The sequence below is a fragment of the Perognathus longimembris genome, chromosome 11 (assembly GCF_023159225.1).
Source record: "Perognathus longimembris pacificus isolate PPM17 chromosome 11, ASM2315922v1, whole genome shotgun sequence".
Taxonomy (NCBI): domain Eukaryota; kingdom Metazoa; phylum Chordata; class Mammalia; order Rodentia; family Heteromyidae; genus Perognathus; species Perognathus longimembris.
In genome coordinates, this window is record NC_063171.1 from 13,663,378 (window position 1) to 13,681,919 (window position 18,542).

Genomic DNA, 18,542 nt, shown 5'->3' on the forward strand with positions numbered 1-18,542 from the left:
CAAAAATTGCGCTAAAATTTTTGTGAAATTTGCTGAATTTTTTTACTTTGTATTTTATTATATTTAAGTAGCTTATTAATGTATGACATTTCAACATGCCATTTCGTGTACAATGCATCTTGATCAGTATCATCCCATTCATCATTTCCCCCCATTTTTCCCAACACCACCCATCCCCTCACTTTTCCTAGTTTATGTTTCACATGTGTACATTGATTATGACTAGATGCTTCCCCCTTTCTCTCTTCCATTTTCTACCTTCTTTCCTCTCACATGTCACAAGTACCAACTTCATCATATTCATTTTGTTAGACTGTAAGTTAGTCAATAAACAAACTATTAGGATTTTCCCCTGTATACACCATACTTCAGTTAATTGTGGACACGTGCACATGATCATGCATTTACTTACATATATGTTTATAAATTAGATCTAAATTCGACATATAAAAGAAAACATAAATCTATAGCTGGACTAACTTCACTTACCTCTTATCACCAGTTCCTTTCAGTCCTATGCAAATTATATAATACCACAAGTGTTGCAGCTCTTTTAGAATTTATCCAATAAATTATATAATATCGTCACTCCTGATGGATGAGTGAATGCCTACTGTATGTATTTGCCACTATTTATTGCTTCACTTATCCACTGATGGGCATCTGGACTACTTTCATACAGTGGCTATGGTGAATATATGAAAATTTATTTTAAAAACTTTTACTAAAATATGTTTTCTCCAATATGAAAATGCCATTTAAGATACATATTGCAATTCCAATGTGTGAAAATTCACTTAGTAATCAAAAATAAGCTCAATAATTATGGCAACCACATAAAAAATTAAGCTACCTTCAGTCTGTTTATATTTATTCTTTAATAAGGTTGAAATAAGAGTGAATAAATGGTAGAAATAACTTCAATGACTAAAATATATTTAAACTCAACAACCACATTTGAAATTAACAAAAAAATCATTAATATTATCATCACTTGAAATAGTAGGATAAATGATTTTTTTCTTGGTAAAACCAGAACTTTCCAAAGTGTTTTGTTGGTTTCATGACTTTAACAACATGTAAACACATATATGCTACCTGTGTGCTGTCAGGAAAAAAAAATGAATCAGTACTGTGTTTTACTTTTCAAATCTCTAGTGCAGAGTAAATTTTGGTTGTATAAGACATGTATTTCAAAGTACATATAAAGTAAGACTAAGAAAAAAACTAGTTCACTTGGCTTTCAATCCAAGTTAATTAGCAGAATATCCATAGCAATATTTATCACTCGTGACGCCAAATAAAGAGCTTTTTGATGAAATTCTGCATCAATCCAATTAACTTGTGCTTTATAATTTACAAATGAACAATAGGAAACCTTATGTTACAATTGTAACATAAACTTTGGGATTAGAAACATAAGTAAGACCTGTAAAAAAAATCTTGAGACATCTAATTCTGTAGTTCTTTTTATATCTAACCTTCAAATCTCTTTCTATACAGTGCTTGGGAAAGAGTGTTTTTAATTGTCTTAAATAATTTTTCAAGGATTTTTTTTACTGCTTTCCCTTCCACCCTTATAATTTTCAAAACTTGGGCTTTGGACTAAGAATATAAATCTGATAAACTGATGCCTTATTAATATTAAATATCATGATATTTTAAAATCTCCATATACATAATCAGAACAAATAAAGAAAATATGTATAGGTAGAAACAAATACTATATTTTAATTCCTTACTCATCCAGTCTCTTTATTTTTGCTATTTAGAGATAGTATTTTGTTTTGTTTTTTTTCGAGGGGAGGGGCAGTCCTGGGCTTGGACTCAGGGCCTGAGCACTGTCCTTGGCTTCTTTTTGCTCAAGGCTAGGACTCTGCCACTTGAGCCACAGCACCACTTCTGGCCGTTTTCTGTATATGTGGTGCTGGGGAATTGAACCCAGGGCTTCTTGTATAGGAGGCAAGTACTCTTACCACTAGGCCATAAACCCAGCAAAGAAACGGATTTCTTCTATCAGAGAAAATGTGTTAAGGCAGCCATAAAATAAAGGAAATAAGTATTTTAAATCTGTAAGTTAGTTGATAATGAAAAATTAATTTTATCTCCTATGTACCTATAATTTTAGAACAATAATTGTGAACCTGAAAATAAAGCATGCCATGTGACATACTTTTAGGTAATTAAGAAAGATTAGATTTGTCAATAAATACTTTAAAATAACCTAAAATTAAGCCATGCATATTCCCTAATTATTTTATCATATCAGATTGCAACAATTCTGTACAAACATATTCTATTTTAGAATAATCAATTTTGAATACAGCCTCAAATGCATAAGAGAAGTGAGCACATAGACTTAGAAATATTTTAAAGTGCTTTCCAGATCTTGGAAGATCAAGTCTAAGATACTCTGGCAGGCAGATGTCTGACATTTTGGAGGAATTGAAGAAGCAAGTGTGTTTTGGGGAAAAGAAAACAAGCAAAAGAGAAAATAGATGAATTTGAGGGGTAAGAAGAATTTGGAAAATATAGCATTGTTTTTTTCTAAAACTATTAAATTCTCTACCTTTCACCTTGAATAAAGTAAAACCTTATATCTGGTTTATAAATGGTGAGATAAATTTATTTGAAGTCTGATTTTCAAAACACTGTCTCATTATCCAGAAGAAAAGTAAAGAGAAAATTCATTATCATTATTTTCTTCTGCAATGTGATTTCATTTAATTATCTTCAGGATGAATTTTGGTATATAATTGATTACATTTCAGGTTTAATCAATCACTTAAGTGTATTTATTACTTGTGGCATCATTTCCTGATGTTCCTTATTCCAGTAGACCTTGGAAAAATCAGGCCACAACATGAGTTTCCATAATTAAGCATTAAAGATGTTCATGGAAAAGTGCAATTATATACAAGTAGCAAAACATTTCATGTAGAATCATCAGAATTCCTTGGTCAGCTGAACATGAGGTTAGTATTAAGGTTGCAGAAAATTGATTATACGAATTTGAGAAAGTAGAGTTGTCTTGAAGATTGGGGTGGAGGTAGGTGCTACTATTGAATCAAATATGTAGAATTAAAATTATTTTTCTGGACAGGAGATAGTCCATTTAGTGAGAAAAAAACAGAAGACAGTGAAGCCACACAAACAGTTTATAGAAATTTGATGCTATCATAAAACTGTAAATACTTTATATTAAATAATTAGATAATACAATCCATTTTTAGATATTAGCAGGATAAATAGCTTTGATTTATTTGAAAACAACAAACACAAGAATCCTATGTGCACCAAAATGTTCTTTTTCTTTATTTATTGTCAAAGTGATGTGCAGAGAGGTTACAATTTCATACGTTAGGCCTTGTACTGTTTGTTAGCTCCTCCCTCATTCCCCGCTCCCCCTAACCCTTTTCCTCTCCCCCCATGAGTTGTTCAGTTGGTTCACACCAAATAGTTTTGCAAGTATTGCTTTTGGAGTCGTTTGTCTTTTTATCCTTTGTCTCTCGATTTTTATATTGCTTTCACTTCCCTAGTTCTAATACCAGTATAAACAGTGTCCAGTGTACTCAGATGAGATACAGTGATAGTGCGGGTACAATCACAGGAAGGGGATACAAGAGGATCATCAACAATAGAAGCTACGGTTTCACATGGCATGCTGAAAGTGATTACAACAGTGATATAACAATCGTTTCCATAACATGGATTTCATTTCACTTAGCATCATCTTATGCATTCATAGGGGCATAGCTATTAGGCTCTTGGGAGGAAGGTCAGAGCAGATCTACCCCCTGCAAACAAAAATGTTCTGTTTTAAGGAGTTTCTCTCTGTTGTAACTTTGGTAAACTCAGTGACACAAGTAATACTTTAGCCCAAAGATGTATTCCTTATTTCCTATATAATTTATACCTGACCAAAAGAACAAATAGATCTAAAGACAAAAGAAGTAGTTGCCCTCTTTCTGTGTTTTGGTTTTTGGTGGACTGCAGGTTTTACCTTATGCTTACCAGAATGTGAATGGTATTATTATGTAACAACTACATTAAAGAAAGAGCATTGCAAAAGTCTGACTTATGTAACAGAGTTGATGTTTTGTTTGTCAGGTAACAGAAACACGGACGGGGCCTCTTGGTTGCAGTAACTATGACAACCTTGATTCTGTCAGTTCTGTTCTGGTTCAGAGTCCAGAGAATAAGATTCAGTTACAAGGTATGTAGGTAAAATTTTACTAATTCTCTATGAGACTGTGGGGGTATATTATCTAGTTTAGATATATATTTTAATAAGCACATATATAGTAATAGTTTCTAAAAACATAAATGCTCACTTCATAATGCAGAATGATGAATTTGAGACCACATTGAGAAAGTGTTCAAATTTACTTTTATTTTCCAAATTAAATAACAGAAATTGAAAAAAATAAATTGACAATGTATTTCTCACATGTTAATTATTGTCTCAGTAAACACCAATTATGAATAGGCTTTCTTTCTTTTTTTTTTTTTTTTGGCCAGTCCTGGGCCTTGGACTCAGGGCCTGAGCACTGTCCCTGGCTTCTTCCCGCTCAAGGCTAGCACTCTGCCACTTGAGCCACAGCGCCGCTTCTGGCCGTTTTCTGTTTATGTGGTGCTGGGGAATCGAACCTAGGGCCTCGTGTATCCGAGGCAGGCACTCTTGCCACTAGGCTATATCCCCAGCCCTGAATAGGCTTTCTTGATCTAGGATTATTTTATAGATTTGTAAACATAACCACAATCATTTCCAATGTCAAATAAACCATTAAAATTTCACGTAATATAGAAGATGGTGTTGAATTTGTTTTCTTGAATATAGAAACAAAGTTGAAAACATATCATCAGATATTAATATTTATATTATTCCCAATGTGATATGATAATAGTAATGACTTTGCATTTTTTATATTAACATATTTGTACTAAATTAAAATATTACTATCATTGAATAAGAGTGTTATTAATGATAGCACTAACAAGTACATAATATTCCCAAGTAGGTTGTGGGTTTTCATGTTTGCTCAGCTTTAAATACAGAAGTCTAATGAATGCATACAATTTTATATTTATTCATTGAATTAAAAAAACCTTTATGATGCTAGTAGTTGCTTAAAATAATTTGACTAAACAAATAAATCATTTTGAATTAGTTTTTGCTTTTTATATCATTTGAATTTGGAAATCAGTGCTGTATTCACTTTATTCCACCTCATATACTTTTAAATAAAACAATTTTCTATATATTCTCCCTCCTATCCCACTTCATTGGAGTACTCCTTGGTCCTTGTCCCCATTTTTCCTCTTGCTTGTACCCATTTCCTTTTGTTGGTTTATATGGGCTTTAACCTCATCTTTCTAAAAGTTCATATTGTTTGAGCTATCCATGGGGTATATTATACATTAGTTAATTCATTGTAACCACTTGCACAACACCCATTGGTTTACTTGTAGATGTATAGCTATATTCTATATACTGCAATAATGAGCCTTTGTTTCTCTGCATGTGGCTTATTTCACACACATACACTGATATACATGCACACATACACATATATAATACAATATATACATATATTTTCCAAATGCTTAAATTTCCATATGAATGGCACACAGCCTTTCTAATAGGTCAATAAATTTCCATTATGCATATACAGCACATTTTCTTGAGCCATTCTCTATTGGGGGAATCAGGGTTGATTCCATACTTTGGCTATGGTGAATAGTGCTCAATGAACATGTTTGTGCTGGTGATTTCACTGTAACATTGTTTGTGTTGCATTGGATAATTGCTCAGGATTCTCATATATCACTATGCAACAAAATCAATTAAAATTGTTTCAAAGACCTCAGTATAAGATAGAAAGGGAAAGGGAAAAAATTCATTTCTTGGGTACAGGATGTAACTTTCTAAGTAAACTTCAGATACAAACAAAAACAAACAAACAAAAAAGTAAAGACCTAATTGTTGGGGATTATTATGGCCTTGGGAAGGCTGCCCTTCTGCCAGCTTTGGGACAATGGAAGTCCCTCCCACCCTCTGGCCTCCACCCCTTTGGGAGGTGAACACGTGAGTGCCACCATAATGGGGTTGTCCCGCCCACAAAGGGAAGTTTCGTGATGTCACTTGATGAACGTGATCCCTAGCCTATGACTGGCCCTTTGGCCAGCCCCCTTTCTTTCCCGCCATTACTTCTATCTAAGTGCCTTTCCATATTAAAGTCTTTGAGATGCTTCCCACCACCGCAGCGTGTCCCTGATGCCTTCCTTTTTGCCTCCGCCCTTGGTAACTTGTGAGGGGACTGGGGGGAGGGGAGGCTTCAGCAACCTTTCCTCAACTTAGCGCTTGCCCATGTGAGCACGCCTTTGGCCTTCCGCTGGTGGAGGGCCAGGCTGAGTGCTCTTTCATAGAGTTTGTGGTTACCATTCTCCCCGTGTGGGGAGAAAGGGGTTGTCCAGACCTCAACACTAATGAGTGGGATGACATCAAGCTTAAACATTATTGCATTGCAAAGGATAGAGGTAATATGCTAAATGGAAAGCCCACAGAAGTGGAGGTTTTTACTAGCCAATATACCAGACAATGTCCTGGTATTCATAAAATACTTAGAATTCAAAAAAAAACAATACTTCGGCAAAACTTAACCCTTCAAAAAAAAACATATTAATAAATGACTCAAGTCTAAACTTCTCAGAACTAAAAATGGCCATTAGGCATATCAAGAAATGCCGGGCTGGGAATGTGGCTTAGTGGTAGAGTGTTTGCCTAGAATGCATGAAGCCCTGAGTTCAATTCCTCAGTACAACATACACAGAAAAGAAACCGGAAGTGGTGCTGTGGTTCAAGTGGTAGAATGTTATCCTTAAGCAAAAAGCTCAGGAACAGAACCCAGACCCTGAATTCAAGCCCCAGGACTGTCAAAAAAAAAAAAAAAAAAAAAAAAAAAAAAAGAAGAAGAAGAAATGCTCAACATCTCTGTACATAATGGAAGTGGAAATGAAAACAACACTGATATTCTACCTCACCACAGTTACAATGTCCATTATCAAGAAGACAAATGGCAACAAATACTAATGGGGATGTGACCAAAATACTGGTGAGGATGTGGCCAAAAGGTATCTCTAATAAACTGCTGGTGAAATGTTTAAACACTTGGAAGGCAGTATGGAGTTTTCTCAAAAATTAAACATAAGCCTGGAGCCAGTGGCTGAGGCCTGTAATACTAGTTACTCAGGAGGATGAGATCTGAGGATCACAGCTGGAAACCAGTCTGGGCAGGACAGTCTGTGTGATTCTTTTTTTTTTCTTTTTTTTACTTTGTATTTGCTTTTATTTCCATCAACAGAATCCTTCATTAGCATTTCCCTAGTGTGCTGGTTTTTCTTTTTCCTTTTTTATTGTCAAAATGATGTACAGACAGGTTACAGTTTCATACGTTAGGCCTTGGCTACACTTATTGTACTGTTTGTTATCTACAATAAACAACCGAGAAAAAGCTGTTGTGCTGTAGTTCCAGTGGTTATACTAGTAACTTTGAGCAATAAGAGGTTCAGGGACAGTGGCCTAGGCCTGAATTTGTGCCTCAGGCCCTGATTTCAATCCCGAGGACCATGAAAAAAAACACAAACAAACATATATTTACCTTAATGTCATTTGTTATGAATTGTATAAAAATTACATATTTTAACTCTTTAATGCTATTTTGTTATTTTAGATTTATAGACATGTTTTCTCAAATTTAAATAGAAATGAATTACAAAAATATTAGTAATTTTCTAATACTTAGCTTATTGTGAATTAATATTCCACCAAAATATTAACTTTGATCCAAAATATTATATTTGGACTATTTTACTTGGTTCCTTAAATAGTTTACTATAAAATACTTTAAACAGAAAGTTTTGTCTTTTATTTTCTATGGCTCAATGGCAGCCCTAGAATAAATTAAGAGCAATAAGTGCAATATTCAATTTTGAAATTTAGCTAAAGAAACAATTCAAGAAACATTTCTGTTATGTATAATTAACTCACAAAATCAGTTTTATCTTCTTGGTTATTGTCATCTACATTTTCAATGATATGTTGTAACTTAATTAGTATTCTTATAACTGAAAAAAACCTTCAGCTCTCCAAAACTCACCTTAAGAAATTAACTGTTAACTACCTTAAGAAATTAGCCATTGACTTTGAAACGAATTCTTTCCAAAATTTCATCTTTCATCTGAATTTCCACACCAAATATCATATTAACTGTGCTTTTTTTGCCCAACTTTTAGAAGAGTCCCTTTTCTTTTTAAAGAACACAATCCATTCTTCAAATTTAGAACATAATTTTTTTTTATCATGCAGTACTACAGTTGTGTGTGTGTGTGTGTGTGTGTGTGTGTGTGTGTGTGTGTGTTGTGTGTGTGCCCACCTGTGTCTGGACCTTGAATTCAAGCTTGGGGGCTGTCTCTGAACATATGTGCTCAAGGTTAGTGCTCTATAACTAGAGCCACAGCTACACGTGTAGCTTTTTGGTGGTCAATTGGAGATAAGAATGTAAGAGACTTGCCTGGGCTGGCTTCAAAACAGGATCCTTAGATTTTAACACAGTGAGTAGCTAGGATTACTGGATAAAGCAATTGAGAAATTGGTAGTGTCCTTAATCCATCATTAAGGTTGCACTTCATGTCTTTGTGCTTATTAATTAGTTTGCTATGTGCTTTCGAAAGTGGATGAAAGTAGAGGATAATCAATTCAAATAGAATAGGTTATGTTTTTGTGAAGTTGAAGGTGAAGATTAAAATTAAAATATTAAAATTCATGGATCTTTGGAAATTAGAGGAGTCTAGAATTATGTTTTTCCATAAAGTTCATCTTGCGAACTTCTACTCCTTTGAAGAAAAATAATTATGATGAAAGCAGAATTTCTTCAGAGAAAAACAACAACAAAAACAGCAAAAGATAGCACCGAAAATATGGAAGACAATAGCATTATGTAACAATTTCAGAATAAAACTCCATGACTTACGATCTGTATAAGTTGCCGATTCTTCCTTCAATAATTTCAGGCACCTGTGTTATGCAAATATCACATTAATTCTGACAAAAAATGAAATTAAATGTCTTCTGGCAGGAAAAAGATTGATTTATCTGCTTGAACTTACAGTACGGCTTTGCCAATACAATTAAAGCATAAACACTGCAAAAAGTGAAAAATTACTTTCCACAAATCCAAAGTTTCCATGAAAACTTATTAAATATGTGTAGTAGAATACTACTAAATGTCTGGAAAGGATAAATTGCAACTATTGAAAATTCAATTTTTGAGTCTAATGAATCTAGTAAGAGTCTTCTAAGTAACAGAATTAAGAATCACATACATTGCTTAGTAGCATTTTAGTGAAATTCTCAGAAATAGAAAAAATGATCAATACCACTGAGTTCCAATTAGCTCACAGGATAGTTGTTTCCAAAGTTATATTTCAATAAATTGGCACAAGAACAAGCTAGTATTTGATAGATGATTAAATGTTAATTTTACTGTCTGGATGACTGGTAGTAATAAACAAGAACTTCTGCTTCATGAAGGTATTTCTCCATCTTTTGGATGTATATGAATTAATTTTCTCAGTACTTACAATATATCACTTTGAGAAGTGGTCAAATAATTTTTACTAAGACTCATCATGCCAAAAATGTAATCAACAGCTATAAAATCTATTAATTTAAGGTGATGTTAGTTTTTTTTAAATCTCCCAATTATCTATTTTAGTTGCGAAATTACCCAGCTGATTATTTTATAGACTTTCCAGAAATTTTTCCAAAGATATCTGTTATTAGTTTTGATTGAGTTTTGAGTTAAATTGTAGTTCTAAATAGAAATTATAGTTTATAGTAACAATCTCTAAATTGTTTATTGGCTTATATATTGTTGCATATTTAAATATTTATTTAAAAATGAATCCAAGCAGTTAAAGATGTTTTATTCCTGCAGAGGTTTGCTACTTTTCCCAATTATATCTTCATTTATTCTATATTGAGCCAATTGAAATAATGTTTCAGGTTTGTTTTTTTTTTTTTTTTTGGCTTCACTTTTATTTTTGTTTGCTCATTGAGTTTGTAGTTTAACTGGATGAATAACATACCTGAGGAGCTAATTACCAGTGCCATGGGTAGTTCAAAATGTAAGTTTTTGATTTGTTACCTATTTCAACTATAAAAACAAAGCAATTCATTATTTAACTCACTCCCAATGGCTTTTCATCTTGCCTGTCTAGTCCACAGTACCCTATAGTCTTTTCATCCCTTTAGACTTTTTGTAATATATAACCTAGCTTTTTTAGTTGTTTTCACTTTGAAAATTTCTAACAAACAAACAAACTATTCCTTCAACACAGGAAATACCAATATTTTATTTCATGTTCTTTTAGCATGCAGGCTTTGTTCTGCTTCACATTCTGGTTTAAAGAAAAAAATCATTAGCATATGTTAATTGCTCAAACCTTTGCAATTATGACATTAACTGCATATAATATTTTTTGATCATGTTTCATCTCATCTCCATTACCCTTTCTTAAGTACCCCTTTGTATACATTTTAAGTGTTTTTACTGGAATTCATTGGGCTACATGTGTATATATAATATCATAATAGTTAACCTTTCATCCCCTTCTGATTTCCCCTTACCTTTCCTCCCAGGCTCCCATCTCCACACACAGTTCCCTTCATATCATCACACTATCTTATAACAATAGCCTTTACTTTACAATTCCATGTTCTGTAATGACAATGTAGTCACTATTTCTCCTCTCCTACTTCTAGAAATCTTTAAAATACTGCTTTGGATAACACTAGCAATACTGTCTGCTAAAAAGTTCAATTTATTTCAGTAGATGCCAGTTACTACTTAAATTGGTGGGACTGTTATGGAATTTAAAACATATTTAATAAGTCTATAAACAACCCACCATCTTGTGGAGATATATCTATATCTAAAAATCTGTCTATACAGGTATTGATAGACAATAAGTTTTGTCTGAAATGTATCTCATTTCTTGCCATTATTTACTACTCTCCTAAGTACTTTCCTATTTTGTTATTTCTATGAAAGCACTATAACTTTTATAGGTTGAAAGTTGTAATACAGCAAGTTACTATGTAAATTTATTTTTATGAAATTATACATTTCAAATAGATCAATAGCTTTGAATATCTGCTTTGCATGTCTGAATACATGTGTTACGTGATTTAACATATTGTTCTTCATCCCTGAGGCTTTAGAATGGACTCTTAAATCAGTTTCTCACCCTGAATGTATATTTCTAAATTAGTCAGTACCTCTGTGATGTAGAGAACTCCACATTTATAAACATTTCCTCCTTTATCTTTGGTGATCTGATGGTACCTAACACATTTCATTTGTATTGTATCAAATGAAAAATGCTCTAGTAGGTTATCATGCTTCTCCTATAACCTAAATTAACTTTCTACCATCATTTCCTTAGTTTAGGTTTTGTGAATCTTCTTCATGTACTTGCCTAATTTTTTTTCTTTATACCTCTACCTCTAAGCAGTGCCTCTTTTGAGTATCCTCCATTATTAAGTCAGCTAAATATGCATGAATAAATCCTACACAACTCACCTTGCTATAGGAATTGTACAGATGTCTGCAACTTTCTTTTTTTTCTAAATAACTCAATAATGCTTTTGTTAAGCCTTTCACTTTGTATTGAAAAAGTACTAGTTAAAAGAAAAACCACAAACGCACCATGCTTTGAAATGTACAGCAAATTTCTTAGTGTTAAAAACTATCCATATTTCAAATGATATTGAAATCTTGTTTTGGGGTGGAATGTTTTCTAACTTTCCTGTAGCTAATATATCTTAGACAGTTAACTATATCTAGTGAATTGCATGTCCTCTTACTCTTATCAAGAAGCATCCTATAATGTATGTCAGCAATTTTCTTATTTAAATTTCTAACAATTACATCCCATTGGCAGATGTTCAATACATAACTTATTGGTTGAAGATAAAATAAAATTAATACCTGGCCTCTGCATGGGAGAATTAACCTAAAATATGACATTGGAAGTGTAATATATTTACAAAGACAATTATTTCCTAATATGCATGACTTCCTAAATAACAAATCAATAGGCAATAAATTGATTTTTTCTTGATATAACTAAATCACAAAACATTTATCAAAATCCAATTTGTTGTTAAATAATAATTTATTGTTGGCCAAAATTGTCCTTATTTTTAAGTTTTTTATTAAGTGGATGGACAGAATATTCGGCTTTACACTGTTTTCATATTTAGTAAGAAATGCTAAAAATCCATATCTTTAAATACAATAAGTGCTAAGAAACATATTATTAGTTTTTTTTAAGTGTGTGTGTGTGTGTGTGTGTGTGTGTGTGTGTGTGTGTGTGTGTGTGTAACTTCTGGGGCTTGAACTCAGGGCCTGAGCTCTGTTCTTGAGCTTATTTTGCTCAAGGCTAACATTCACTTGAGCCACAGAGTCGCTTCTGAGTAGTTTAATGGAGAGACTCTCATGGAGTGGCTTTGAACTGCCACCCTCATATTTCAACCTAATGAGAAGCTAGAGATTGCAGATGTGAGTCACCTGGCTTACTTTTTTTTTTTTAATTTTTGCTTGTTTTCTGAAAAGGAAGGAATTTTATGAAACTTTCACAATCTCACAAGTCAATGTTAAACAACTAGGTCACATAGGCCATGTGTCTTTCTTGTCCTGAGATATATTTTACAAGCATATATAAGCTTATGCCTCCCTTCTGCCTTCAGATTATTATAACTGTTAATATATTATTTGCTGTTTTTTCCTCAGTGCCACAAAAGTATACTTTGATTTATCTTTAATATGGTAAAATTGATTGCTTTGCTTCTTTTCCAAGGGCTTCAAGTGCTCCTACCAGACTACCTTCAGGAACATTTCGTGCAAGCAGCTTTAAGCTACATTGCTTGTAATTCAGAGGGGGAGTTTATTTGTAAGGACAACGATTGCTGGTGCCAATGTGGCCCCAAGTTCCCAGAATGCAACTGCCCCTCCATGGACATTCAAGCCATGGAAGAAAATCTCCTGCGAATAACTGAAACATGGAAAGCCTACAACATTGACTTTGAGGAATCAGGTAAGTAGTATGCTTTATTATACCAACTACATCATTGATCATAAACTTTATTAAAAAGATCAGAGAATCTTGTCATATAGTTACTTTTCATTATTCTTCCAGGTGGACATTTATGTGTCCTTTGTTACTGGATGTTCAATGTTTAACTGTGTGCTGCTATACATTATAGACACTGGAGTTTAACCTCTCCCTGACTTTGGGTATTAGAAACAGTTCATTACCTGATATCTCTCAATAGCTATGACCATATGGACAAATAAGATGATTCTAAGTGAAATGAACTTCATGTTATGGAAACAAGGGGTTTATCATTCATTTTGTTATTTTCAACATACCATGTGAAATTATGACTTTTTTCTTTTGTGTTTCTTTCCCATGGTTTTACCCGATATCACGTAAACTGATTTTGGTACCCTGAATAAAGTATATATGTATATTGGAACTAGGAAAGGGAAAGAGAATACCAAAATCAAAAGACAAGACAACGATAAAAAGACAAACCAATGCAGCAGCAATTCTTACAAAACTATATGGTGTAAACTAACTGTACAACTCATGGCAGGGAGGGAAATGGGGCAGGGGGTGGTGGAGGAAAAATGAGGGAGGAGGTAACAAGTTGGATAAGAAATGTACTCACTGCCTTACATATGAAACTGTAACCCTCTGTACATCACTTTAGCAATAAAGAAATGAAAAGAAATTTAAAAAGAAAGAAAAAATAACTTCTCAGTGATGCTCAATTTTGGAAAGCAAAATAGAGCATTTGTTCTATACCTTCTTTACATTAACATCATTCACATGATTGCTCAACTTTAAGTAATATATTATTTTATAATCATATTGAGATCAACTTTGAGCTGCTAATGAGTTTTGTTGTTGTTTTTGGTGTTGGTATTATTTTTGAATTTTTAGGAAGGCTTGTGCTTGATTTTCAGTACTGTTTTTTCTTGGTTGTAGAACTCTTAATAAGTATGTATTGCCTTTAGCAGTTGCCATTTTATAAAGCACCAAAGTTAATAATGATATAGTATAATTTTTCAAGTTTAGAAAATGCTCATATTATGTATGTCATAATTTATGACTTAAAAATTAGAATTAAACATAGAGCCAGAATCAGTATGCTTGTCATCCTAGGACATACCAACTCATCCTACTCAGGAAGCTGTGATCTGAGGATCACAGTTCAAAGCCAGCCCCTGCAGGGAAATCAGTGAGACTCTCCAATTAACCACCAGTAAACAGGAAATGATGCTGTTATTCAAAGTGGAAAAACACAAGCCTTGAGTGAAAAAGCTCAGGGTCAGCACACAAGCCTTGAGTTCAAGCCCCATGACTGACAAAGAAGAAAGACATAGGAATAAGGATTTAAAATATGTATAGTATGGTGAAACTCTATAGGATTTAGGAAAAAGTGTTAGAAATCCGTGACTTTCAAATAAACATAGAAAAATACTAAATTATAGAAGAAGATAACTGAATAGATTCTTGAAGTTAATAGCCTTTTAAAGAAATAGAAAATATAATGCATTGAAATCTTTGAACTCAAAGTAGAGAAGTAGACAGTGTTTTCTGGAGCCTGGGATGGTGTGTAATCAGGGAGATGACAAAATCTCTTGACCAATATCCACCATTAAGTAATTAATAAACATAAGTCTGTTGGGTATACATGAATCTAGAAATATCTAGATTTTCAATTGTGTTGCGTTGGCTCTATTTGATTTATGAGAATATCATGGCATTTATTATAACATATTTCTATGTTTTATCTATATGTTTATCTATATGTTTTAAAGTCAAGACCTAAAATATATCTTTTTTTGTTGAATATCTGTTTTGCCTATTAGTTTGTGGGGTGGGGGGAAGGGTTCTATGCAAATTTTATGATCATTTTTATTCTTTTTTTTTTTTTTGCCAGTCCTGGGGCTTGGACTCAGGGCCTGAGCACTGTCCCTGGCTTCTTTTTGCTCAAGGCTAGCACTCGGCCACTTGAGCCACAGCGCCACTTCTGGCCATTTTCTGTATATGTGGTGCTGGGGAATCGAACCCAGGGCCTCATGTATATGAGGCAGGCACTCTTGCCACTAGGCCATATCCCCAGCCCCATTTTTATTCTTATTTGTGATGAAATTCACTACAAGTTTTATTGGGATTTCACTAAACCTGTATATACAATATGCATTTGAGTATGTATTCTGCCAATCTGTAAACATAGGATAACTTTAAAAACATGTCCCATGTAATTTTTCTTCAGTATTTTGTGATTTTAATTATAAATACTTTCTTCGTTTTTGGAACATTTGTTTTTAGGTATTTTAATTATTCCTAACTTTAAAGATTGGATTTGTGTATATGGCTCAGGATGTTGGGGTGTCATGTAAGAATAAGGACACCAAACTCAAAGGAACTCAGCAAGGCAAACTTTACTTCTGCACAGAAGGGTACGTCATTAGCTCAAAACCCAGTGAGCAAGAACACAGAACAGGTCTGCTGCTCCCTTTGATCTCTAAAGCAGCAGGCCCTGGCTTCTGCTTGAATTGAACAAGCTCAGCTTCATAACCTTGTGCACAACTGTCTATTTTGAAGAGGGTAGAATGTCTTAATTATGCAAAACCTTTATTACTTTTACTTTCTGATATTGTCTTAGCAGAATAATCAACAAGAGCCAAGCTACCAGGCCATTAAGAACTTTTAAGCAACCCACTTGGATAGAAAAGACTGCTTTTAAAATAATCCACCACTTTCAATTTTTTCTATTGTTCAAAGTCTTTTAAAATTATTTGACTTCCTCCCTCAGCTGTATTTCTTGTTATGATACAGAAGTTTGGATAGGGCAGTGTCTATGAATCTATAAATTAGTCTTCATATGAACTAGTCCCATAACATCCAATTAAAGCCATTATCCCAATTACAACAAAGAATGATAGGAGAATAGAAGCCAGCCACTCTTCCAATTTGTAGCCACCTACTGAGGGATTCATTTACCTCTGAATTTTTAGTTGGTAGTCCCATCTTAGGCTGCGTTTGGGGGAAAGAAGGCACAACTTTTGCCTCCCAATCAGGATACCTACCCTTCTTTTTCTGTCACAATGCAATATTCCTATGAAATCTTTCTTGTAGGAGTTAATTGTCCTCCAAATCCCTTTACTGCCCCCCCCCCCCGCAGTATAAATGAAAAATCTGTTGGTTGTTGGAGACATAATTAAAACACTTTCTTATTTGACAAACTCTTTCCTTTTTGAAGTGGCAGGGTGAAAAACATAGCTACTTAAACCATAGTGTGGGTTATGCTCCAATTGACCATAAATGCCTCAAGATAAAGTCCTCCACAATGCCACCAAACATCAGTTCTCCAATTGGTGAGAACAGATGCATTCCCATCTCCTCAGCAGACCAGATTTCACAGTACCCAGATACATTTCTCAGGAACTCTGTAGGCAAGATGGTGATAATTAGAGGCCAGAGATGATGTTAGAGTTAAGTGATGGTGACTTAATTGACTAAGGTGGGATTAAGCAACCATTGGAAACAATGGAAACAGTCCTGCAGGATTTGTTGCCCTGAGCCTCTTATCTTGAAAGAGGGATCTCATGCATGCCAGCAGGTTCTTTGACCCATCCCAAAGAGGGACAAGGTAACAAACAGTACAAGAAATGTATCCAGGGGCTGGGGATATGGCCTAGTGGCAAGAGTGCTTGCCTTGTATACATGAGGCCCTGGGTTCGATTCCCCAGCACCACATATATAGAAAATGGCCAGAAGTGGCGCTGTGGCTCAAGTGGCCGAGTGCTAGCCTTGAGCAAGAAGAAGCCAGAGACAGTGCTCAGGCCCTAAATCCAAGCCCCAGGACTGGCCAAAAAAAAAAAAAAAAAAAAAAAAAGAAAGAAAGAAATGTATCCAATGCCTAACGTATGAAACTGTAACCTCTCTGTACATCAGTTTGATAATAAAAATTTGAAAATAAATAAATAAAATTAAAAAAAGAGGGACAAACTGAATACTTGACATGCCATACTTGTTTAAAAACTACTTTTTGCTGTGGCTCAGATGGCAGAGTGCTAGCCTTGAGCGGGAAGAAGCCAGGAACAGTGCTCAGGCCCTGAGTCCAAGGCCCAGAACTGGCCAAAAAACAATAATAATAACAACTACTTTTATTTCGAATGCAAACAGAAGAGTTTACCTATGCCAACAAGTCAGTTGCTTCACCATTTGTCTCAACAGCTATGACCTGTCTTAAATCATTTACCCCCCACTACAATTACCTCCAAATTATTGCCTTCAGGGTTAGGAGACAAGGTTGGCATTAAGGAGGACTTATAGTAGTGGGATCCATTATTTCTAAACAAAATTGCATTATATGATCAGAATACCAATAAGAATAATCCCTAACCTCTAAAACTGAAACACAAAAGGGTCTTCTATCAGCGAGTGAGAAATTGTAACTGTGACAAGGGAATTCTATTGCTCCTCACATGTCTAATGTTTCCTTCTGTTTTACCACTGATTATTGTTAGTTGACAATCCTACATTACTCTTTTCCCTTGGCAGAGTAGATAATCACCTTCTTGGTCTTTAAGCTTCATAGGGAGTATAGGCATCAAATTGGACATTCGAGAGAGTCTTGGGAATATTAATGATCTGAAGAGAGCTCCCTTGTGAAAGAAAGAGTATCAGTCATTTTAAAGTGATAGATAGATAGATAGATAGATAGATAGATAGATAGATAGATAGATATAGGTATAGATAGCAAAGTGCACAGTTTAGAGTCCATATACATTATATACATTGTTCCATCCTTTCTTTCTTACTTTTTATTTTTTTGGTGCTGGTTTTGATTAAGAGTGTCGGTGCTGTCCCCAAGCTTTCATGTATAAAATTGATGCTCTACCATTTGAGACACAGCTTCACAGCTTCCACCCATTTGTGGATAATTGTACATAAAAGTCTCAAAGACCTTCCTGCCCCAGCTGGCTTCTCACAGCAATTCCCAGTCTTAGACTCCTGGGTAGCTGGGATTACAACTGAGAGCCACGAAGACCCAGTCCTTCTTTTCTTTGAACATATTTAAAGTCTAGGTAAGTGCAAACAGAAGTTTACTCAGATTAGTTATTAGGAAAATTCCCCAATTGTAAATTACTTAATTAACTACATCTACTACTGCATATCCATTATGCCTCTTTCCCAGTATCATCATGGAGGAATCATAACAAATAATTTAAGCATGCCTTGGAAAGGACTTTCTCTGAGATCATGGCCTTATAATACTAAAGGTTTCTGAGATTGCTATATGTTAATATCCTAGAATCTGTCAGTCATCTTCCTACCCTTTGTTATAGGACTGTAGCCTGGTGGTATATACTAACTACTCATCCTGAGGTAGCTAG

General features: G+C 34.2%; 1 protein-coding gene across 2 annotated transcripts in view; it reads left to right on the forward strand.

Moving 5' to 3' along the window:
* Brinp3 (BMP/retinoic acid inducible neural specific 3) overlaps nucleotides 1-18,542 on the forward strand; it is a 435,670-nt gene that overhangs the window by 286,663 nt on the left and 130,465 nt on the right. For both annotated transcript variants that reach the window (XM_048357694.1, XM_048357695.1), the window contains 2 exons: nucleotides 4,111-4,216; nucleotides 12,925-13,161. In XM_048357694.1, the coding sequence (XP_048213651.1) occupies nucleotides 4,111-4,216; nucleotides 12,925-13,161 (343 nt within the window). The remainder of the gene's footprint in view (nucleotides 1-4,110; nucleotides 4,217-12,924; nucleotides 13,162-18,542) is intronic.